The sequence below is a fragment of the Pseudopipra pipra genome, chromosome 1 (genome assembly GCF_036250125.1).
Source record: "Pseudopipra pipra isolate bDixPip1 chromosome 1, bDixPip1.hap1, whole genome shotgun sequence".
In the NCBI taxonomy this organism is placed as follows: Eukaryota; Metazoa; Chordata; class Aves; order Passeriformes; family Pipridae; genus Pseudopipra; species Pseudopipra pipra.
The window spans coordinates 100,644,704-100,669,318 of NC_087549.1; the positions used below are offsets into that span (position 1 = coordinate 100,644,704).

Sequence of the window (24,615 nt, forward strand, 5' to 3'; positions counted from 1 at the left end):
ACCTTTGTCTTTTAATATTTGCTCTGCTTGTTTGTGAGCAACACTACTTTCAGCATGAATACCTACAGTTCAAGCCCATAGTATTTTAGTTTTAAAAGCTTTAACAGCCTAGGTAAGTAACATGGAGCAACACCGCAACACCCAATACCCTAACACAACCACTTTGTTCTATAGTGGAAGCACTATGGAATAGGAAAAATCTCATATTGCCCACCAAGACCATTTCCCTCCCCTCCTTAGCTGGGAGAGACCTAGAAAAATATCCACATAGCTCATTAGTTAAATGTTCTGCTGCTTTAAAGCCAAAACCCAGCTTTAATAATTTTCAGTGACAGCTAATACATTTCACATCTGATGATGAGAGCAGTATTCACAGCATCTAATTCAGCTACCTCACTTGGCTGCAATTCTGACTAATTGTTTCAGAAGAAGACTAACTCTATAGAGAGATGAAGGGATGTATAGTTAACTCCCACTCTTTACAAGCATTTAGTCAATGACTGTAGGAACAGAAACTATCCAATCCAAATGACCTAAGAAAGTCCATCATCCTACTCCAATTTCCAAACCAGGAAAGTCGGAAGGAAAGAATTATGTTAAAATTACTTCATATTTCTTCTTTTCAAGAAGCCAGTCAATGTGGTCATCTTGGTCCCGCTCTTTAGCCACAACCACATCTCTTGGGCTGATGATATAAAACAGTGATTCGCCTTCGGAATACTCTGCAAATGCATATAAAGTTTTATTATTATTATATTTTCCTTAAGTAAAGCTCTGCTTTTTAGTACACCCTTGAGGAGAATTTAAAAAGACGAGATGCAAGGAAGACAGCAAGGCTACTCCTGCAGAACATGCTTGTTTTGGAAGTTGTATTCTGCAATAAATTAGAACTGGTTTAAATGGCAAAATATCTTTCAAAAAAATCACTACAGCTTTCTGCAAATTCTGATTCATCCACTACGTGTAAACTTTATGATGGTTTAGAACCCATTGTCATACTTTTAGAGGACTATTACACTACATAGCCTCCAATAAACTTATCCTTCCCATCAAGGTCAAGGCCATCAAAAGCATAAATGATAGATGCCATAACCCCTGGGGACACAGCACATCATTACAGCAATGCATTTGCAATGCTGTAAGTTAAGGTTATATGTATAATGCATTTTCTTTTACTATAAGCCTTTATTTTTGAGTAAGATCAAAGAAAAAGTATTAAAAGGTAAAATCAAACACAGAAGATAACTGTTCTGAATAGTTGTTATTTCCATAGAACCCATGAAGAAACACCAATATTCTGTAGGCACAGGAAAGAAAACTACCCCCCATCCTTCATCTGCATCTATACAAACAGACAAATACACTCCTGAAGTGATAAGCAACTCACAAAATAATGCTTGTCTTAAAGCCATTCAAAACATTTAGACTTGTCAGATGAACTAGAATATTCATAAAGCATAGAAGTACAACTGTGGACATCAGTGTTCTGCTTTGAGACAGGTATAAAGAAATCTCAACTCTATTGATAGCAGCACAGATGTTTTTCAGGTCAGGAGGAGATATACGATGTTTCTAGTGGCTTAAGGGCATAGATGTACGCAAAGAGGTCAGCCAAGTCTATGATTTGAAGTATGATGCCAGAGAAGATGCTTAAATTTCAGATTCATGGATTTTAAAAGCCAGAGGAATGTTTCTGTATAACACAGGCTATATAATCTTCATCAAAGAATTCCACATCAGCTTTGCCATGCATTTCTCTGAGCTACAACACATAGACCAGAAAACTATCCCATCTTTAAAAGATGGCATATGTTGTGAGAGGGCTTCATCTCCCTGTCTGTTACATAATTAAACCTATCTTCTAGGTGGAACTTGCCAAAATCCAGACTCTATTCACTCTGGTTTACCATTCTGGAGTCTGTTACATAGTGACAGCTTCGTCAGTACAAGGAAGCTAAATAGCACCGTGCCCCTTTTAAGCTAACTCGGGTACATCTTACTACTGAAATGACATTTATTCAATCTTTCTCTCTAAAAAAGCTTTTTCAGACACTGCCACTCATTTCACTATTCTTGAAGCCCTCTATCTAAAAAGAGCTTCTATGTATTGCATGTTGAATAAGTCTCCATCAAAGATACTGCCTTCCCTGGTACTGGACATTACATGAGACATACATTTCTGCCTTCCCCAGTATGTCTGACTTAATACATGGTATTAAAAATCATCATATTTAAATACACACATTTTCATGTGACCAGTTCTTTTGGATTTCCACTCTACACTTCAGCATCATAAGCAGTTACAGTTATTCAAAGGAGATCACATAAAAATGAAAAATGAGGTTAAGTCCTCTCAAATCGAGTCTTTTTTAAACATGATATGAAAATAAACCAAAACAATATTGGGAACACCTACCCAAATGATAATCTCGACATTCATTTTCCTGAAAGCCTCGTACTGTTAGTGCATCAGAAGAAATCTCCTCACAGGACTCAGGTAGGGGTTGTACAATATCCAGTCTAGGCCTTGCACAACACTCAACAGCCTAGAAAAATGACAACATCTTAGTTCCATCCGATATGATTTACTTTAGCAATGCCAACTGGTGGTCATCTACAAACAAGGCTGAAATTCAACAGCTGCAAATATTCACAAAGATCCATTACTTTGCACTGGGTACTCAGCTGCAAATCATACAAGTTGAAAAGCTTAATTAAGTCAAGGTCCAAGACTACCCTATATTTTCTACTTCAGGCTGTGAATTATAACAAAATACAGAGTGAAAGAGCAAGGACAGATAGAAAGAACACACAGAAAGTGGATTTACACAGCTCTCACCTACTCATTCAGCAGCAGCACCACTTTGGTCTTTTCTCAATTTAACTGTTCCATGAAAAAAAACCCCAAAAGTAAATAAACAAAACAAAAAAACTTTCCAAGCAAATCATGAGTTCAATGCTGATCCAATTTGTAGGAAGCTGTTGTTTGAAAGCTGTGAAATCAAGTGTAGGAAGACCACTGTTCTTACAGCGTAAGAGTATTTGCAGTAAGCAGCGCTTCTGCTGCAAGCTCAGGCAGCTCAGGCTCCACAGAGCCAAGACACTAACAAAGGAGTTCCCACCACAACAGACACGGTGTTAGGGACAACTGTTCCTTCCACAGCTACCCAGAGAACTGAGAAGTTAGCAAAGTTCAGGTATTGGAGTTTGTTTAAAAGGCTAATTAAAAGCAAATACATGAAAAAACCTCTTTCCTATGTTCTATTACCATTATATCACCTGAAATTCCCTTTTCATCTTTCTTTCCTGAAGCAATTAAAATGACTTTAACCCTTACTGGTCACTACCTCTTTTATACTAGCTCCTTTCCTGTGCTACTTTTTCACTAACAGTGGCTTCCCAATTTCCTCACTCCCTGGCATTTCAACCCACCTTTTCCTTCCCCTTCCTTATCCCATTTCTTTGCTTTCACCGACTCTCCCACACTGGAGGACTACTGTGCCGACTCTCTTGGGAAACGCTGCTGTGACATTATTTTTCTCCTTAATATAAATAAAGAAATAATAATCTGACATTCTGAAGCAGAGCTAGAAGCTAACCCTATTGATTTCAGCAGGCTTGAGCATTTGTTTGGACCTACAGCATTTCATTGCCTAGCAACTTGTGTGCCCAGTTGCTTAAGGTTACTATGGTGATGGTTGTCTAACGCAGACATACTTATCAAAGAGATGATCAAGAGCATCTGCCATTCTCTCACCGCAACTTCAAGGATTTCCTCCACTGTCTTGCCTTTTATTTGGCAATGTGAAATAAATGTCAGAGACAGACACAGCACTCGCCTGCACACAGTAAAAACGACTGACAGGAATTCTAATTTCTACCTATCTACGCACAGATCTGGGTGTACACAACTAATGATCTTAAAAGGGAGGGAGACGATGCCACTTGCTCACAATCATGCATTCCACCCTGCAATGACTTATTGCTCAAGTGGATCAACTTCACTACTCTTATTTCTTCTGAGATGCAGTGTCAGCAAGCTCCTAAACAAGATTCTTCATTTCTTCTGGTGCAGAAACAGCAAGAAGAAAGAGAGAAAAGGAAAGAAAAAGGGGATAGGGGGGAAAGAAGGAAAAAGGAGCAAAAAGGACTAGCTAGAGACCTTCTCTGCCTTCTGTAAGACATAAGGGAACCCAAACATGATTTCTGAAAGGTAAGTATATTAGTCTTCAACATCACCTCCACTGACCTTGTTTTATAGGTCAGAGAAGTTTCAAGCACTGTTCACTACCAGCAGACTACAAATTTTTTCTCAGACAATCATATCTAAGTGACTAGTTTAAGGCCAAACTCACAAGTCAAATTAATGTTGTGAAGAAAGTCTGAGATAAAAAAAGATTACCGTTTTGTCTGAGATCTCTTTTACATATGAAAGTATAACAAGCTGGTCGCAGATAGGTGCAAGTCCACTGATGTAGAATTCGGTGTCGAATTGGAAAACTGAAACACAGAGAACAGACTTAAAAAAGTGAATGTATATGAACTACTACCTAAGAAAAACACACAACTGATTTTCAGTGACAATCAACAGCATGAAGTAGCACTTCAGAGAAATAAAGACTCAATACATATAATAAACCCAGTTGGATCAGACGAAAAATTACATTTAACAGATTAAATTACATTAAAGTTTGCAAGAAGAAATGTTTGTTCTCTGGGATATGCTAGAGATGAAACATTTGAAATGAATGTTCTGCCTGATTTTCAGTAATTACATAGAAAAAGGAAACAAAAGCAAAACCAAACTCAATAAGATAGCCAATAAGTAGTATAACTTGCATATTCATAGCAAGTCCATGTGGCTATAAGAGAATTGCACCTGCTACATCTTTTGGTATGATATATGAAACCACAAAGATCATTATTTATTTATCATCACTTTAAGCATCACAGGAAGATTTACAGATATCCTCATTACAAAGAAAACAAACCGTTGATAGTACCTTAGTACCTTTTCTTGTTCATAAAACTAAATATATAATTTCCTAAAAGCGGTCTTGAAATCGAACAGTTAAGTGATGACTATTTCAAGAAAGAAAAAGGGAATGTTGAACTATATTTACAAAAAGGCTCCGTAAATGAGACACCTGCCACAGACCTCTGCTATTTAGTTTTATTCTGCTGGATTTACAGTGCACCCCTTTTTGCAGGCTTCTCTCTCATGGGGCCCAAAACAGGAATCATCCAAGTACTTATATTTGAAAACCTTGTAACTATATGCCTTTACAAAAATATCAGACACCTCATCATTTTCTCCCAAAACATAGCTTTAGGAGAATCTAAGCAGAAGTAGGAAAAAAAAAGTTTCCTTCCTCACTGCTTAGCACACTACATTACTAATATCTACTGTTTATTTAAAGTTACTAATTATTTTAACAAGGCAAAAAGAAAATGCAGTGTAATGACACTAAAAATAAAGCTTATTTTCTTGAGCGAAGATAATAAGAAGGAACAGAAGAAATAATCATCCTCCTAGCAAAGGAGAAAAAAATACAGTCAAGTAAAGTACATTTTTGACACCTGTCTTTCAATGAATAAGCAAATACTGTTTTTCTTTTAATGACTGCTGACACTTCAACATCATGCGGGGGACCAAAGTACAGCACAAGGACAGAGCACTCAACCCATTCTAGGAGAGAACAAGTTCACATTTGTAATCATGTACATAATTATTTCATTCTAGCCTGCAAGACTGATGAGATCACTTTCACTGTGTCACATGTTGCTATCAGCGATGATTTTAAACAAACCACATCAGAAACAACTACATATCTTATTCACAGTTTACAATTTAGTATTTGGCATTTTAAAATAATATGGAAGGCAGGAGGAAAAACATGGAAAGAAAAAACAAAGTGAAATCCATAATACTATTGAAGAATCAGTACAGAAACCTCAGCTTCAAAGAAAGGCTAAGAGAAGGCTCTCAAAGGCATATAAAATATTGTAGTTTGTATTTGCAGAGGAAAACTCTCCAAATTTGTTCTGTGAAACAAAAAGAAACAAACAAATGAAAATCACCACTTCAAGTTTTGTTTTTAAATAGAGTTTAGTTTCCTTGGTTTCAATTTCAGCTTTCTTTCAGCTCATCCTTCTCAAGAGGCCTTGTTGAAACACAATGCTCTAGAGTTCTGCTGCTTGAACAAAAAATAACTGGCATAGACAGTGCTTCTTGACCTGATAAAACCTTTGATGCAACTAATCAAAAAAGTCTTACTGAAAAAAAAATTACAGAAGTTATAGCTGCACAGATAGTTTAATTTTACTTACTCTCTGGACATTGTGTTGTGATCAATGGGGGGGGAAAAAATCCAGCAGAAAGGCACTGCAGAAATGTTGGTAATTTGAAAAGGACCCAAAATAATTAAAGTAAAGGTTGTATTGAAGTAAACAGGAATGACTGATATATGGCCATGTGTCATATATGTTTATGCCTGTCATAAGAGAAGATGGAAGATATGCTGACAGTGGATCTACTCCATGTTCAGCATCTGTGTAAGCTGTCAAACAAATTAACAGGAAGCAAAAAGAAGAAACCTGTAAATCTTTTTTGTTGCTCATTAAATGAAATAAATGAAATATACCAAACAACAGAAATAAAACAGTATGTGCTACATTTTTTACCCAGACTCTATAAAGCCACTTCCCCTGGGAATTAAAGACCCACACACATGCAGTGAACTGAAACTAAAAGGAGTCTGTTTAGTCAAACCTCAAAAAGCAGCTCCTGCTTTTCCACAGCAGATTTATAAAGTACAATTCTGGTTACAGTCAGAGGGTTTTGCCTTTGATTTCAATGGACACAATGTTTCAACATTGCCTTTTGGAAAAGTAAGCAGGAAGCTGAACCAGCATGCAGAGAATTAACATGAAAATTAATGTATGGAGAAAAAGGAGAACTTTTTTTTTTAATTCCATATAATGCATGAAAGAAATGGAAAAGCCAACATGCAAGTTAATTTTTAGGTAGGCCACTTGTATGTGAACAGCAGTAAGACCACAAGACACCATCAACTGGCCCAGATTACCTAGAATTATGATGCATTGTTAGTTCCTGGGGTGATGCCACTGTGCATTCCCAAATTACCCTTTAACCAGCTACTTCAGGTAATACATCTGCAAAATCTGCAGTCTTTGCTATAGACCACAGTACAGTATACCCTTAAGTGTTCTCAAGATGGTATCTCCACCACCAGTGCTTTTAGTGAGCTAGGTAACTTATGCAAAACAAAATACAATACAAAATGGGATGCTTTGATTAGCTATTATGTTGTGGAGTTGCATTTGATATAAAATATAAAAACTTTTCTTGTTTTTTTTCAACAGCTTGTGACTTCAGTTCCAATTAGAGAACAAGAAAAGACCTCACATAAGTATTACTTAAGCTTCAAAGCTGACTTTCTGAAAAGCTCTTTTTTCCACTGAACTGATTAAACTTTGTTAACCAACTGGGAAAATATTGAGACTTGAAGAATTCTGGGGCTTAGAAGTTCTTAGGTTTGAAGAAAACAAAGTCAAAATCTTGAAGAATTTTGACTCGTTTTGTGAAGAAATTTATAAATTATAGGCTTGGTTTGTGGCAAAAGAGATGAACAACAGTATAAGTAGAATGAACTATATAACTAGGTTCAGTTTTTCCTTTTTTTTTTTGTTTTGGCTTCTCAGAGTATAGTAGACTTGCTTTGATGAAATATTTGCATAAATCACCATATGAAGTTAATTTCCTGATCATCAATTAAGCTTTATGTTCTGTCTATATAAAGAGACATATGTTGGTGTGGTAGATCCCAGTATCTCACTTTTCAAAAAAGAAAGTAAATATTCCCATGTTTTCTTTTCAGATTAAAATGTGCAATCTCAATGTGTGATGCTAACTTGCCATGCAGTTATGCAGCCAATTCCTCACAAAACATACAGATGTGCTGTTACAAGCATGGCCTTAAAGATGTAATTTTTACCCCAGAAATATGCCTTGTGGGGACTATGGCAGAATGCAATGGGAGACAAGTGCTCAAGAGACATTGCTGCATGGTTGCTACCTGGAATTAAGATGATACTCCTCAGATAAAATTTGGGCAAAAATAAACTGAATAGGAAGTCTCTAGTCAACTTGAAGTCTTTTACAGACTTCCAGCATTCACCTCTATTTTCTGCTATCACTAACAATCTGAGGCAGAGAGAAAGTACTTCTCCATAGAAGTATACAAAATACAGACAAAGCAAGGAAGACTAGACAATCCATTTCCCTTTGAAGGCATTGTATTAACTGAAAAGTGCTAATTGGCTATTTAGCAACCAGTCTTCTCACAGGCTCCAGTTGAGGAAGGGTTCCCTGTTTGGACAGAAGTTGTGCAGCATTACAGCTTTTGTACTCACTTCAGGTGTGAGCACAGAGTTCAAGCACTCTTCAAGAAGGATCACAACAGCATTTAGTCCACATTAAGCCTGTAATTCAATATCAATACTTTCTAATCAATACACTACTTCACAGTGGTAGCTGACAGAGCTAAACTGATAGGATCTGCTCAGCTAACATACATTTAAAATAGCAACATTCACTGGAGTTTATCTTTGACAGTGAATGAAGACACACAGAGGTAATGAACTGTAGCAGAGACAATGGAAAAGATTACTGAAGAAAAGCACCATTAATATACTGAAAGATGTACATAAAATTAGCAATGCCACACAGATCTCAGTGCATGAGATCCATATAAGTAATCTATTTTCTCTTACAGATAATCACAGCATTATTTTCTTTAAAATAAAGCAGGTAAAATAGTTCAGTGGTGTAACTTTCCCACATTATGGGCTGTCTGGTTTGGCATCCCAGTAGATACCATAATTATTTGCATCCTTAGAATGAGCATAGCTATTTCTTAAGAAAGAAACGGAAGATCAGAGGGTATTTTGTTAAACAGGATCCTACATACCTAACTTGCAATGCAGGAAACACTCTATTTCCTTATTCACTGGGCTGCAAACTTCTGAAGAAACATTTATGATCTACCAATGCCATCACAGTTAGCTATGATACCACTGTGAAAAAAACCCACACCGCTAAACACAGCAAAAGTTATACTCTGTTAAGGGTTTCATTTTTCCTAAGTATGTTGACAAGATGTTATGAATCAAAATATCTGAAGGATATTCTTGCCTTCTGTAAATTCTTTACAAAAGTGTATCAACTTAGGCATCCACTTAGGATATTTGTGGTCTTGCAAAAAAACTGTACTGGTTGCTGCTCTGGTATAATACTAGACCTTCTAGCTATGCCTTTGAAAAATAAAGTTGAAATGAAATAGAAATAGATGTTATGTCATGACATACTGCTGTCAAGAAGACCTTCTATGTGACTATATCGAAGGCTATTTTAATTTATACTGAGACTTGAACAAATAATGTCGCTCTTTTTTCCCTCCCAATCTAATACCCAAGTCCCAATAAGTGCTCCTGACAGCATTTGGCAGAACCACTTCAGTGCTTTGACCTAAAACCAGAAAGAAAAATCTCAAGCTCATTATTAACAGGTTAAGTGATATAAAACACCAGTCCTCGAGAATACAGAGAAGACTGTAGACTAAAAATTTTAAGATAAAAAAGTTACTTTAATAAAAATCTCTATCCTTCATGTCTACACCTAAATAGCCTGATAACAGCCTTTTATATTTTTTTAAATGAAGTTCCAATAGACAGTAATGTAAGACTGGCACTCTCCATGTAAACACATAAAAGCTGGAGTAGAAGTTGCTTCTGTTCACTTGTGACTAAGAAAACAATCCCATTTAGTTATTTTCTAAAACCTACTCAAAGGTACAGAAAACATTATAAATATGATCTGAGATTCATGACTGAGTTTTTTCTTGATAAAATTCTATCAAATATCCTAGAATTCTACTATTAAATAATCTTTTTGGACTATGTAATCTTAAACAGGTCTCAGTTAACTGTCTGGCATGCTACCAACTCTCAGTATCGAGAGTCCTTACAGAAATTAACAAGTTTCCTAGTTGATTTAGAAGCTATTTTAAAATGGTCCTTTCCTGAAATCAGAAACCAGAGTATACAAACACTCATGCCATGCACCATTCCAATCTGACACGAGTCAGATTCTTGCTTGAACACAACTATCTACAATCTCATGCTATTACAGTCAAGGGAGCACCAAAGTTTACAAACTGTTGCTCACTCTGATCTGCAGAGTCCCAGAGGGCCTGTTTATCTTCCCAGCACTATCTGTTCATAGATACTTCCTTTCCCCAGTAGATGCTTCTGAGGACAGTTGTTATTTTTTATTTACATCTCCACTTCCCTTCCAAATTTTCTCTGAATTCCACTTTACACTTTACTTAACAAACATATTTTGTCAAGACCTTTTCCATTCATCAGCAATAATGAAATTTATTCACATCACATTAGCTAGAGACAAATAAGAAAGCAAAGGAGAATATTGAATTCAGAAGCCAAAAAAGGAAACAAAAAGAAATTTAAATTAATTTCTTAGAACTATACCAGAGATTTTAAGAAGAAGAAAAAAGAGAAAAAAGTTACAAGTGTAGTCAAACAACACATAATCAAATCTCCTTACTACTACACCGACCATCAATCATTTAACCAAGACGAAAAACCAAGTTCTCTGAAGGAATCTGTATGAAGGGAAAGTTAAGGCATCCACTGTTCACACAAGTATCTCTGATTTTAGATGATCACAGAACTTAAGGCTCTCTATAAAAAACCCCCCAAACCTCAAACCTATGCAAAAGGGCATATGACAACCTCATCAACTAAAAATGAGATGACATTTATGTTACAACTACATGTTGCCTTCAAACTGTAACAGTTTTTTCAGGCTAGAATGTGAAAACAGACCTTTAAAGCTTATATAATTTTGAAAACGAGTGTTTTCATACAACCATACCTATTTCCACGTAGCGGTTTGGAAGGTCACGTATTTCACTGGCATGCCGTTCTTTTACTGAGCAGATCTAGGAAACAGAGATTCAGACCATTACGATGAACGAACTGTAATTCCTAAAATGACACTAATGCTGCCTCAATAAGAAAAGGAATTTCTGGGACTCCTTGAACATGCATTTCACTATTTCGAAAAACACAAGTTGTGAAACAGTGATGATGCATCACTGTAAAGAAAAACACATGGGAAAGTTGTGGCTGTAGTTCACAGCCCTATAAATATTCTGGGGGAGGAGAAGGATGATGTACCACACAAGAAAAACCTGAAAATACCTGCCCACTATGTTTTCTTCAAAGAAGCATATATGTGAGTTTGATTTTGGTGTCTTCTCACACTTTGCATCTGATTACCTTACAATTTTAGTAAGAGTTTGCTATTGCTACTCTCAGTAATAGGAGAGTATGTACATATAAATGCAAATAATCAAAATGCTGTGAAGCACACACAAACACAAGCAGGACGACAGATGCCAAACTTAGGACAAACCTCCTCATTTGTAAAACTCTAAGTTTAATGCTCCAAAAGCTTTTTACACGTCACCTACCCCAATTTACCCTCCCTTTCCATCTATTTCTACCAAGCACTTTTAATTTCCCACTGTGCAGTGATGCAGCAGTCTGTTATTAGAAAAGAGCTAACAGGCTTGTAACAAACTCCTGTCAGGTGCTGCTCTGAGAAAATCACAGTCTGCAGCACACAAGTTCAAAATGCCAGTGCCCTGCTGAAAGAGAACAAAACCCAAAGCAGCCTGTCCTCCCACTCTACCTTTTTTTTCCCATGGTTGACCACAATCATGTGGCTGTTTTAGCAGTCACAACCTCCTCAGCCCCCAAAGCAATCCCCTCCAAAAATACCTCACGGTAAGTTGTTCTTCCTTAATGCTAATTAAAAGAAATGAATTCAATAGCACACTACAAGCTTTCAAAAGAGGAAATCTCTTCAAGGAACAGAAGAGTGAAATGTCCCTGACGATTACATTCACTGCATGCTCACACACAGAGATATGTCTGACCGCTGGGTGTCTGTCACTCCTCCTTCTCATAAGGGTCACTCCAATGACATTTCTAAGGCAGTAGGACTTCTGAACACTGTAGTCAAACCAAATTCTATTTTTTTCGATTGTCTTTGCTTTTCAGAAATAATCCTCTGTTTGTCTGTGATAACAGCAAGCATTTATTACAAAGACAGGTAATTGCACCTTTACTGAATTTCCCCAGCCAATAATCAGCGTTAAATTATCCTTCCAGCAAAGGCTGCAGGGATACATATCTGGGCGAAGGCTTATGTCGTCTCGAGGCACATTGGTAATTCTTTGCTTGGAGATCATATCAAGTATCTTCACGCCCTGAAAGTTTAAATGCAAGAGAACTTTATTATGTATGACAAACTCCTACTCACCATTTTGTACCTAAGGCAGCCAGAGCAGTTTACAGCATAAATTTCAGGGTAGGGTCAAGTGTGCTAACAGAAAAAAGTGTTGATACAAAGACCCATGTAACCCTGAAGGTGACAAAAGGAGCAAAGGGATCACAGTAATTTAGATATTTTAAATTTACATGCCAAATAAAAAGACATAATAAGTGAATGAGTGACAGATTAGCAACTTTAGGCATGAACCAGTTCATTTCATTGGGTTGGTGCTACTCCTGGAGAAACAAAAAAAATCTCAGCTTTTTCACAAAAGCCCCTGTAGAGACACAGAAATTTCCACCTTGAAAAGAAAAGAAAAGTAACAGCTCATTAAGATAAATGAATCCAATCTGTACTTCTCAGGAAATGCATTTCTACTCTTATATTAAAATAGAAAAGCAAGCATATTTAAACAATGTTTGGTTTTGTATGCTGTGCTTTTTCACTGCGTCCTCAGGGAATCTCCTAAACTAACAGAAAAAAAGTTTAAAAAAAGAAAGATTAAAGTCATTTGAGAGACAGAGAAAAAAAAAAAGAGTCATTAATCAGATTTTTCCATGCCATTTAGACAAGGTGAAGCTATAACCTTTTCATAGCAAAATGGAGATTAATTTCATGTTAAGTACTGACTTGTTCTTAGTAATTTAAAACAAAAATCTCCAAAATAAAATATTTCTTTTCTGCTCATAAGGCTTAAAGAACAACTCTCAGAATCACAGAAAAGGAAATGGAAAGGATCTTGAAAGGTCAGTGTCCAGGATGCCACGCTATGTTAGCATTTTTCTAGTGACAAAAGTGATTTAAAAGATTCCTCTGTCTGTTTCTGTTCCCTGCACCGTGAGTTTCTGTGTCCCCAGCTGCACGGATACAACTGTTTGAAAGTCAGAGTCAACACAGGGTGGTCATGGTCTAAGCCAGGTTTTGCTGCCTTTTTTTTTTTTTGTTTAATCACAAGGAACAGTAAGTGGTATGAGGGTGGTTGAAGGGTTTTTTTCAGTGATCTTTGTCACTGAAAAACTACAGGCATGGAAGACACTCCTATTGACTTCTCTTCAGTTAGCAGTCACCAAGGTTTCAAAATCAAAAGAACAACAACTTGCACATCACATCTGCAAAGTACAGAGCCCAGATCTTTGGGTTAACATAAACAAGGAGCTTATGTTTTGTGTTTTCTACACTTATCTGATAAAATTTCTAATCTTGCTTGAACTGCATTTTCATAAAGTTGCCTTTTATAAATCGTTATAAATCCTAGTACTTTGTCTTCAAGGATCATTTTCAGGTAAAAGTGACCCCATATCACAACTTCTGTTTTTCTACAAGGAAGCAAATCTTACATGGGATAGGCTACCTTTAATGTTTAAAGTGCCTTCCCAACCAACAGTGTAGGATCCTCTATAGTTATAGGTTGCTTAATGTAATAAGTTTTAAATAAGAGTAAGTTATTTAGAGTTATAATATTGTAATGTAGTACGCTGTTTGTTTAGGTTTATTTGCTTAGCATGAGTAGCTCGATTTTTTGAAGTCTTAGGCAGCAAACTGTGAACTTACACCTAGATATGCTTTTTGTTGGGAATTAATTATTTTCTTCTTACTAGCGGGTATACAGTGCTGTGTTTTGGATTTAGTATGAGAATAATGTTGATAATACACAGATGTTTTAGTTGTTGCTATGTAGTGCTCACTCTAAATGAAGGACTTTCAATTTCCCATGCTCTGCCAGTGAGCAGGTGCACAAGAAGTGAGCAAAGGGTCAAAAGGGGCATCTGCTGCCTCTCTGGAGCTGCTTGCTGTGAAGGGACTTAACTTGCAGTTACAGTTTGAGGTGGTGTGTATGTGACTCCTTGAATGGTGTGAGAATGCTTGGGCAGCAGCTTCTCCTTAAACAGTAAGTATGCCATTTGCATAATGAACTGAAAGGACTTCCAAAGTCAACTTGATCAAATGGGAGTCAGGCAGCCAAATGCCTCTCAAGATTTGGTCCTCAGATATCTCAGTTTGTAAAACTTACACTCTTTGCCATGGAAGAAGGACAAGAGGGCACAGCAGTAAACAACATGGATTACCTGAGCATCTGATAAGCAGAATTACATTTTGCCTAAATAACCTCAGAATATCCAAAGTCTAAAAAGCTCTCACACAGTGTGTTCCACCAACCAAAAGGGCTTAAGAAAATAAAAACTAGGTAGCCACACAAAGACAGTAAGAAGGAAGACTACAAGGATTTTGTCTGATTTTGAAAGAAAAAGGTGTAACACAAAACCTTGCTAGAGGATGGAGGAAATTTAAAAAAGGTAAAGGGGGTAAAGGGGAAGGGAAAGGCCAATAACCAAATATATTAATCTTTTGGAGGGCAAGTTTCATTTCATTTTTCCTTGAAAGATAGGCCCTGACCATGGCTTTTCATCTCTGACAGATGGCTCTCAATGTTTTATTAGTATTCTGTGTTCTGATGTGGCATATCATCTCTAGGGATAGCTCTCCTCAACTGTCCTATCCATCCCCAGCAGATCCACCTAGAATACATATTTTAATTGTATGGCTCTGAAAAGAACAAAACCTTCAAAAAAGCTAATGCGTCAATCAAACCCTCAATGAAGCTTCCATTCGAATAGAGTTATTAAAGGCAAGCAAATAAACAAAAGTCCACCTGCAACGATTTTATATCAAAGTTATAAAAAACAACAATGGCTTTAAAATATTTTAATAAATGCTTCCCTTTAGGATGAAATAATAATAGAAGGAAAAAAAGTTAGTGTTTCAGAAGTACTTTCACCACATTTAAAAAATACTTTGGAATTTAGACATGGTACACACTTAAAAACATATCCCTCACTGCTGAGCTTTAAAACATGGATCGTGACCCATCAATTAGATATACAGTGATAGGTGAAATGCAACACTCAGAATGAATGCAAAGGTTTCCTTTAAAATACAAATTACACTTAGAACAAAAGGCATCTATTTTCTCCTAAGTCTAGCCTTTTCTAGTGGCCTAACACAACAAGAAATTATTACTATATTTTTAAATAATCTGCAACATTAAAGGCGCACATGACAATGTCACTTCAGTACAAATTACATAATCCAGATAGTTTTGGGTTTTTTTCCCCAGGGGTGGCAGGGAATGGAGATGTTCTATTATTTATATAAAGAATAGCTACACTGACATTTCTTCCTCAGTTTGCTTCAATAAATTGTACTGGTCAAAACTCTAATATGCCACAGCATACAGTAATGACCATTCGCAACAGTGGTACGTAGAGCTACTTTTCCTAATTTCTTCAAAAGTGGCAATCATATTGGAGAACACTGACTATCCAGCAGGAAATTCCTGAAGAAATTTCTACAAAGAAATGGCATCTAAACCACTGTCCTTCAATGCCTTTTATAACTGATTCTTCAAATGTATCATTTTTCAATGGAATACATGGAAATAAACATAGAAAAATTTAAATAATCATTGTAACACAGAGATATTTTTGTTCATTTAATGGAGGTGGCAAATACTTACCATATTATTGGCCCAAGCAATTAAGTGTCCTCTCCATTTTACATTTCTTATATTTCCTTCCCCTTCATGTAAAACCGAAGGCTTCCATCTATTCATCCAGCCTCTCTCATATAACAGCAACTATGAAGAAGTGCAACAATAAATATTTCTGTGACACAGTGCTGTATGCAAATGCAGGAAGAATCTTTTCTTCATTATATCTTACTTTTTTTGGACATTTCAGAACTTATGCCTACAGCATTAGTGAACAGCACTTCATAAAGTTGGTAAGAAAAACAGGCCTCCTCACACCTATCCACCAATCTCCTACATAGGCTCCTTCTTCCCTCCAAAAAACAGGTAGTCAAAAAAAGTTATCAAAGATCCCCAAGCCTGTGACCTTTTGCTTGGCTCCATGTGGAACTACACAGCCTTTCATAGGGGTCTAGAGATGCTGTGTTGTAGTCCCACACATGCAAACTGCACTGCACCACAAGTGCTGCTGGTTGTAAAACTTGTGAGATTGGTAATCCCAGGTTCTGCAAATAAGGAAGGTATTTTAGAATATCTAAATGCATAGGAGATGTTACGAGATGCTTTGCATCAGCAAAGAAAAACCAAACTACAAACTACATGCAGACAGCCTGAAAGTCCATACCGGTTCCTGTATGTCTCAGAAAGTTGTTTAATAGGATTACATGGAATCACTTTGAGAGATGCAAAGTGCAGCACTTGGAGGGATATCTAAGTAACATGTTGAAGCAATTATAAAGATAATAATCTAAGGTACCAGTTCTGCCAACTTTTTCATGAGTACACCCTCATACAAACATATGCACAACTTGAACCCAAGCTAACACCTTACACTGGAAGGTGTGAAATTGCTGCCTGCAAGGATTTCTACCATGCTAAAACCTAAATGGAGTACTCATGTTGCTAGTATTTCCTATCTAAGATCCAGCTGTAGATGCTTTTTTATACAAGGTTTCCTGCCACTTGTATTTGGATAAATATGTCAAATGCTAGGACACTGGTTATCTAAAATAAGATCTTTTAGCAAAACAGAGACTCTTAATGGCAATTACACAGACTGCCTCTCTCTTCTGAAGCCACGAGATGGCATCAGAAGACAAGAATTTTCTCCAACAGTTTAAAGCAGTAACCAGATAGGATAGTCTGTTAAGAAACTTTTGTGTAAAGCATGCTGCAGACACCAAACTTCTCACTCAAGCAAAACGACTTCATGTCCTTTACATAGCTCACATGAAGGCCCACCTTTTAGACAGCACAGATATTTTTTTCAATATACAAAAAGGCTACTCAGTTACTCTTAAAAAATATGCTATTTTACAGCAACCATGGCAAGCCACTGAAAGCAGAGGTAACATCTATGCTCATAAGGCAGTGACATGCAGAAGGATTCCCATTAGAAGGCTGGTAGGTAGAGGAGACACACAGCAGCTGTCAGCCCATACTATCTCCATTCAGAAGCTAAGGATGTCATTAAAGACTATGAGATGTGCTGATCCAGACTTGAAAATTACTTTTTCCTAGTTTATGAACCCCTAAGGAAAAGCTCGACAGAAAAAGAACTGTTGCTTGGATGCTTCTTTCAATACCATCCAACAAAGACAGCAGCAAAATACATGGTATCTTTATTGAGACTTACTGAACAATGTTGCAAAAACTGACATGGATGATGTGAAAGGTTAAAACTGGCTGATGTCAATTATATTAACATATAATCTTTTATTATATTATAATTATAATCTTTTCTGCTTGCGAATGAATCAGGATTTAAGTATTTTTATTACATGCAAGATCCAGAGCGAACTTGGTATGACAGTTTGCACTTTTTTGTTACTGTTCATGGTTTGTGAACATTATGCGTTTTCATGACTGAGTAACAAACTGCAGAGAAAGTAAGTTTTCTGAGAAAGAACTGGTGAGGAGAAAAAATTTGAAAAATCCTGCTTCTGTCTATGCTCAACTCTAAGCACATGCTTAATCAAATTTTCAGACCAAGGCAGTAGAAGACATCAGGCTGCTATTGCCTATAATAAAGATGGAAAGTGAATATGAATCACTACAACACCCTGAATTCCTGGTTTCATATCAGCAAGTGCAATAGGTCCAACACTGAGGCCAAAGGACACTCAACATTGTGACTTCAAAAAAAATAACGTAATCTCAAAATGTGCTTTACTAATTTATCTTCAATGCAATTATCTGCATGCTATTGATACACGTAATGTGATTTATTTTATTTATATTTATTTAACGTGATAAATACATCACATTTTGTGTATTTAGAGCAATGACATCTGGAAACTGAATTTGTGAACCCAGAACTTCCCTATGTGTTTTGGAACTGCTATCTACTGAATGCATCTCTAAAAATACGCAGACTAATTTACTTCTTAGTCTTCCTTTCTGTCTCCACATTGAAATGTTTGTCATACTAGAAAATAATTTAAAACTTCGAAAGAAGCTAGATATATAATAAAAAATCCACAGTTTCTGGAGGGGTTCCTCCTACCACCTCTCCCTCTTTTTGGTAGAGGAAAAATATTTTAAGGCTTTATTTCCCATAAATTCCATATTATGGCAGTCAGCATTTACAGTACTTATATTTCAACAGCAGCCCAAATCCCACTTTCTTGCATTCTCTGCAATAGACTTTACGTTTTTCTCTTTTTTCATTTACTCTCATAAAACTTTTTAGTCCTTTGTTACATACAATACAGTAGTGCACTTCCAGTGTATCCTGCATGGACTGCAATTCCATAATACAGCTAAAATAAAAAAAAATTTGACTTCAAGGGTCCCCACCCACACTGCTTCATCGTACACTGCAATCTTTTGTTAGCTCACTATTTTGCAAATCTTAATCAGATCATTAAGAAAAGTGACACACTGAAATGTGTGAGACAAGAGGATGGAGTAGGACACTTTTTGGTTTTAAAAACAAGTGGATATATTTCTCTTGGATTAGTGATTACATCTCTGTGTTTTTCACTGACAGGAGATTAACCTACCCCAAAAAGAGCTCAAAAAGAGAAGAGAGAGTGCTAGAATTTAATGGAGCCTATCATGCAATTAGCATTAACACTAATTACATGTAATCCCAGTCTTTAAACTGTGTACAGGAATTCCCAATCCTCTGAACAAAGAGGCCAATGATTGCAGCTTTGGTAGTATCAACACAGTGAAATAATTCAATTCAATTTCATCTCGCTACCACTTACTGACTTCAAAATACTGAAATAAAAGATATCTGTTCTCACAGAAATTTCAAAGCAAACATACTTTTACTGAAGCACTATGCACAGCACCAGTACTTTGTTTTAACATAGCACCTTCTGTGTAAAGATCTGAAGAAGTTTTACAGAAGAAAAGGCTTGAAACTTCATTTTCATAGAATCATAGAATCAACTGGGTTGGAAAAGACCTCCGAGATTATCAAGTCCAACCCTTGATCCAGCACTGCCGTGGTTACTAGACCATGGCACTGATGCCACATCCAGTCTCATCTTAAAAACCTCCAGGGACGGAGAATTCACCACCTTCCTGGGAAGCCCATTCCAATGTCTGATTACTCTCTCTATAAAAAATTTTTTCCTAATATTCAACCTAAGCCTCCCCTGGCACAGCTTAAGACCATGCCCTCTTGTCTTACTGATAGCTGCCTGAGAGAAGAGACCAACCCCCATCTGGCTACAACCTCCTTTCAGGTAGTTGTAGAGAGTGATGAGGTCTCCCCTGAGCCTCCTCTTCTCCAGGCTAAACAACCCCAGCTCCCTCAGACTCTCCTCATAGCACTTGTGTTCCAGTCCCTTCACCAGCCTCGTTGCTCTTCTCTGGACCTGCTCCGGCACCTCAATATCTTTCCTTAACTGAGGGGCTGAGAACTCGACATAGCACTCGAGCTGTGGCCTCACCAGCACTGAGTACAGGGGAAGAATAGCTGCCCCGGTCCTGTTGGCCACACTGTTCCTGATACAGGCCAGGATGCCATCGGCCTTCTTGGCCACCTGGGCACACTGCTGGCTCATGTTCAGCTTCCTGTCAATCCAAACTCCCAAGTCCCTTTCTGCCTGGCTGCTCTCCTGCCACTTTGTGCCCAGCCTGTAGCGCTGCATGGGGTTGTTGTGGCCAAAGTGCAGGACCTGGCACTTGGCCTTGTTGAACCTCATCCTGTTGGAATCAGACCATCTCTCCAGCTTGTCCAGGTCCCTCTGAAGAGCCCTCCTGCCTTCCAGCAGATCAACATGCCCCCCCAACTTTCAAATTTACTAATGGTGGACTCAATCCCCTCATCCAGATCACCAATAAAGATATTAAACAGAACTGGGCCCAACACTGATCCCTGGGGGACACCACTAGTGACCAGCCGCCAACTGGATGCAGCATCATTCAGCACCACTCCATTCACCATTTTGTAACTGAAAAAAGTCGCTGTAATTTCCTTGTCCTGTTCTTTGTCTGCCTAAGTGGAAAGATGAGCCTACCTGTGGCATTTGTTCTGTGTTTTGGCATCTGTGTCATCAACTCTCACCTCAGCTATGCAAGACCACAAAAACCTAAAATGCTACTTCCTTGATTACAAGTGATCACTACAGCTATTTATTGTTTTCAGCATAAAAACAACATTTACAGGCACAGTCAAGATTAGCAGATACCACAGAGGAACACAGAACAGGATGCTGCATGAGGACTTACTGTTTACTAGTGCATCCCTCGGAAAACATATAGCAACAATAAAAAATTATCATTTCTGCTTGGAACAGCTGATAGACTGGATGAGCTCAAACGTGGCAGAGAATAATATAAACCTCAAGTTTTCTATTGAAGATGAGCTTTCAAAATTTTGTCATAAAATGTTGTCTAAGGAGCTGGGGTGTGAACAGAGAGGAGGGCAGCAGGTGCAGTCAAGGGAAATCAAGCAAGGAGGCAGAGGCAGACAGCAGCATCAGGAGGTTTGCGATGGCAACAGTGATAGACGAAACTGGAGCTACTGCTGTAGTTCATGGACAGAGAAACTAGAAATTTTGAGATGTTTAATACAAACAAATGCTATAGGACTTTTATTAGGCTGTACTTTTAATAACTCAACTGCCAGATTCCAGCTGTCGCCTGTTCACAAAGAGCTACAGAATTAACACCTTGGAAAGCAAATCCTGCAGTCTTGTAGGCAGAGAGACACATTTCATACCTTTAGATCCTCTTTGCTTGCCACCTCGGGCAATGAAAAAAGTGTTTTACACAGACATTTGCAAAACACACAACTATAGATTACATGCACATAGGACTATGATCTATTCTCTTTACACAAACCAAATTTATTATAGCAAAAGGAGAAATTTTTTTTTAGCAATAAAGAAGAAATGCACATCCAAATAATCATAAACAAGAAATGCAAGCAAAAAAAATGTTTATTATGTGAACAGTACATACTATATGTGCAAGGTCTCATCTGCTCAATAATACTGAATACATCTGGGCACTATACATTGCACCAAGGAAATCACAGACCAGTATTATTGTGGCTTGCTTGTTGCTACAGCTTGTTTCCTATTTATGGTAAATTATCCAATGCATGGACAGAAATTGCCATAGTATTTACTCTTTTTTCACTTAAATCAGACCTTTGAGTATTTACTGACTGATATTTTATAGCTTACAAAGCAATCTGCCTTTCTTGTCTGGTACTCTTCTACCCAACATAATGCCAAACAGCTGACTATCTGCTTTCTAAAAATGGACTGTGCTGCAAACAGCATCCTGACAATTTAATAATTTGTCAAAGTAGTCCAGTTATTATGAAGTACATATCATAGGGTTCAGAGGTAAAGGTCATCTACTTACTCACCAAGCAAAGTGCATCTGCTGACACTAAAAAGCAGACAATTAAAAAAAAATCTGAGACATTCCTTGGCAGACTTGACTTTAACATACAAATTCCACTACCCTAACAGCAGTCGCAGATCTCCAAGAATGCTATTTCTCTTCCTGTTTGTGCATTGTTCGCAGTCACTATCCTTTCTCTATGTATGTTGTTGCTCTGCTTGGAGTGGAAAGGAATTTAGGTTATCTTGTTTTGCATCTCAGGCAGGAATCATCATTGGTCCAGGCCAGAATTCTGACACTGAAATAGTATTTTTAATTTTTTTTACAATGAGAAATTTGCCCCAGGTAACACAAAGTTCTCTCTGCTTTTATAACAAACAAAGAAAAAAGAGTCTAATGTTTAAGCTCAAACATCAATATGTTCAAATGTTAATTCTAGAAGGATAAGGGTGACAAACATGATCTGTATTTGTAAACCAGTTCTTATAGAGTATCTTCTTCAGCCAAAGAAACACAGACACTATAAAAATATGGTTTTACACATATTTCCACCATACATACGTATTAAAAAAAAACCCATAAATATATTATGTAGATATAGATACAGACAGCTTTAAAGATGAGATTGCTAACAGTCACAGAGTAAATCTGCAGTTTTATCTTGGTTCTCTATCCCTTAAAATGTTTCAGATTAGATATGCAAATCAATATTTATTATACAAAATGCATGTCCTAGGCAAATGAGGAGACCCAATCCTTTAAGATACTGAATATACTACCCCCATAATGGCTTCAGAATTCATTTGCTTAATTTGTGGTGTGTCCTCACTACCATGCTGGGTAAAGAACCCCCAGAAAACCCTTCATTAGTATACATTCAGCAGAGTGACTCAATCACTCCAGACGACTCACTTTCCTAGGAATTTTACTACAAAAATCTATTTGTCTAGTTATTGATGTTAATCAAAACATGAAATAGGAAGTCTCATTGAGGCCTCTGCTAAGAGAGGAACCTCAACTTGTCCTGCTTGACTAAGTTATCTTTATATAAGATGCAGTAATTTGATATGTTGACTTTGGAACTGAAATATTCTTCAGTCTTCTTTCTTAGTTCTGTCTCCTAACCCTCAGGACATAATCAATACCTGGAGTTTATAATAACGTTCATTTAGCTGATGTATTGGGAAAGACCAGCACTCTAACAGTTAAATCAAGAACACCTTGTTTTCAGCTTTAGCACCCTCATTTACTTGGCTTTTACCCTGTTATTTTCTGAGATTAGACCCTTTTTTAAAAGGTAGAAGGTTATGGCCTTCAATAGTACAGTATTTGTCTTTTCCTTTACTCTGGAGCTATACTGTCTGCTCTGGACAGACATGCCCTGTTATTTACAATACACGATATTATTATTTCAGGGTTACCATCATCTGCCAAGTCAGCACAATAGTGCTGTGGTTAATTGCAGAGATTGGGAGGAGGGAAGCGCCTCTTTTTAGTGTGGTACCTACTGCTTCTCACTGCGACAGTGATTTCTAGGTAGAAGTAACATTCATTCATTAAAAAAGGGGGCAAAATAAGCTTTTCTAACCCAAAACAGAAGGCAATGATATTATCTCAAGCTTAATGGAAGTTCTTTACTTTTAAAAACTAGCACTTAGTAAGCAAACAATTTATATTGGTTAATTAGTTCACAATACAATTTAGAGAAAAAATGCTGTTAAAGGGCTTGAGTACCTGCCTAGTTAAGCAACTGTACAAACATGGTAGGGTTAAGCTTACAACAATGATTTAAACAGTTACGCTAGAGAGTACCGCTCTTAAGTCAGCCTTAGGTCAGGCTGAGCTTCTAAGATGTGGCAACTCTCTGTATTACACAACAATTCACCCAATTCACCCAAGTTCTAGACATCCGCCTGTGCTGGGAACTGAGGATCTGCACTGTGCATCCCTGAAGCATGTCGCTTACGGTTTTTTCCCTCTCTGTCTCTCTTGAATATTTTCAGGATGGCCTGCAGTGGGTCTTTGAACTGGAAAGTGTATTTTTCACACATTTTATATCACTATGAAGAATGGTATATTTCTCAAAAAATTAAGGAGGTGGTAATTTACAGTAGCTCTCCCCCAATCATTGCTGATTCTACTGAGGCAGATGCTAGCTATAAAATTAATAAATTTAATAAATTTAAGCACATCTTAACATGGTTTTCTGAGATGAGACAAAACAGAGTGTTAAGGTCAGGGGGTAAGTTCTTGTGCATGTGTGGTTTGGCTTCTTTGTTTTGTTTCACTGTAAGCCAAAATCTGATCTGTATGAAATTCAAGCAGGAAATCAAGAACATCCTACTTTTATTCTGAGACAATAATGATTATAACAGAACTAGAGGGGTTCGAGAAATTGATGAAATTTCTTTCTGTATACATTTATCTGCTCAAATTATCTTAGCAAACAAATAAAAAAAACCCACTCAGCTTTTAAAATGCTGAGTGTCATTATGTCACCATCTCCCAGAACAACAAAACAAAGATAAAGACCCTGCAACCCTTAGGATGAAGAGTTCACACAACACACACTATATTTTTTTGATGTACCTCAGAGGACTGGGCAATCACCAACCATATGAAGTTCAGCAAGGGAAAGTGCTGGATTCTGCACCTGGGATGGGGCAACCCTGGATGTTCGTACAGACTGGGGAATGAGATGCTGGAAAGCAGTGCCACAGAAAGGGACCTGGGGGTCCTGGTCAATGGCCAGGTGAATATGAGTCAGCAGTGCCCTGGCAGCCAGGAGGGCCAACCATGTTGTGGGGGGCATCAGGCACAGCATTGA

General features: G+C 37.4%; 1 protein-coding gene across 3 annotated transcripts in view; it reads right to left on the bottom strand.

Moving 5' to 3' along the window:
• VPS41 (VPS41 subunit of HOPS complex) overlaps positions 1-24,615 on the bottom strand; it is a 107,250-nt gene that overhangs the window by 29,978 nt on the left and 52,657 nt on the right. For all 3 annotated transcript variants that reach the window (XM_064667983.1, XM_064667973.1, XM_064667990.1), the window contains 6 exons: positions 15,960-16,079; positions 12,234-12,380; positions 10,979-11,045; positions 4,403-4,500; positions 2,417-2,546; positions 607-722 (listed from right to left, as the gene is read on the bottom strand). In XM_064667983.1, the coding sequence (XP_064524053.1) occupies positions 607-722; positions 2,417-2,546; positions 4,403-4,500; positions 10,979-11,045; positions 12,234-12,380; positions 15,960-16,079 (678 nt within the window). The remainder of the gene's footprint in view (positions 1-606; positions 723-2,416; positions 2,547-4,402; positions 4,501-10,978; positions 11,046-12,233; positions 12,381-15,959; positions 16,080-24,615) is intronic.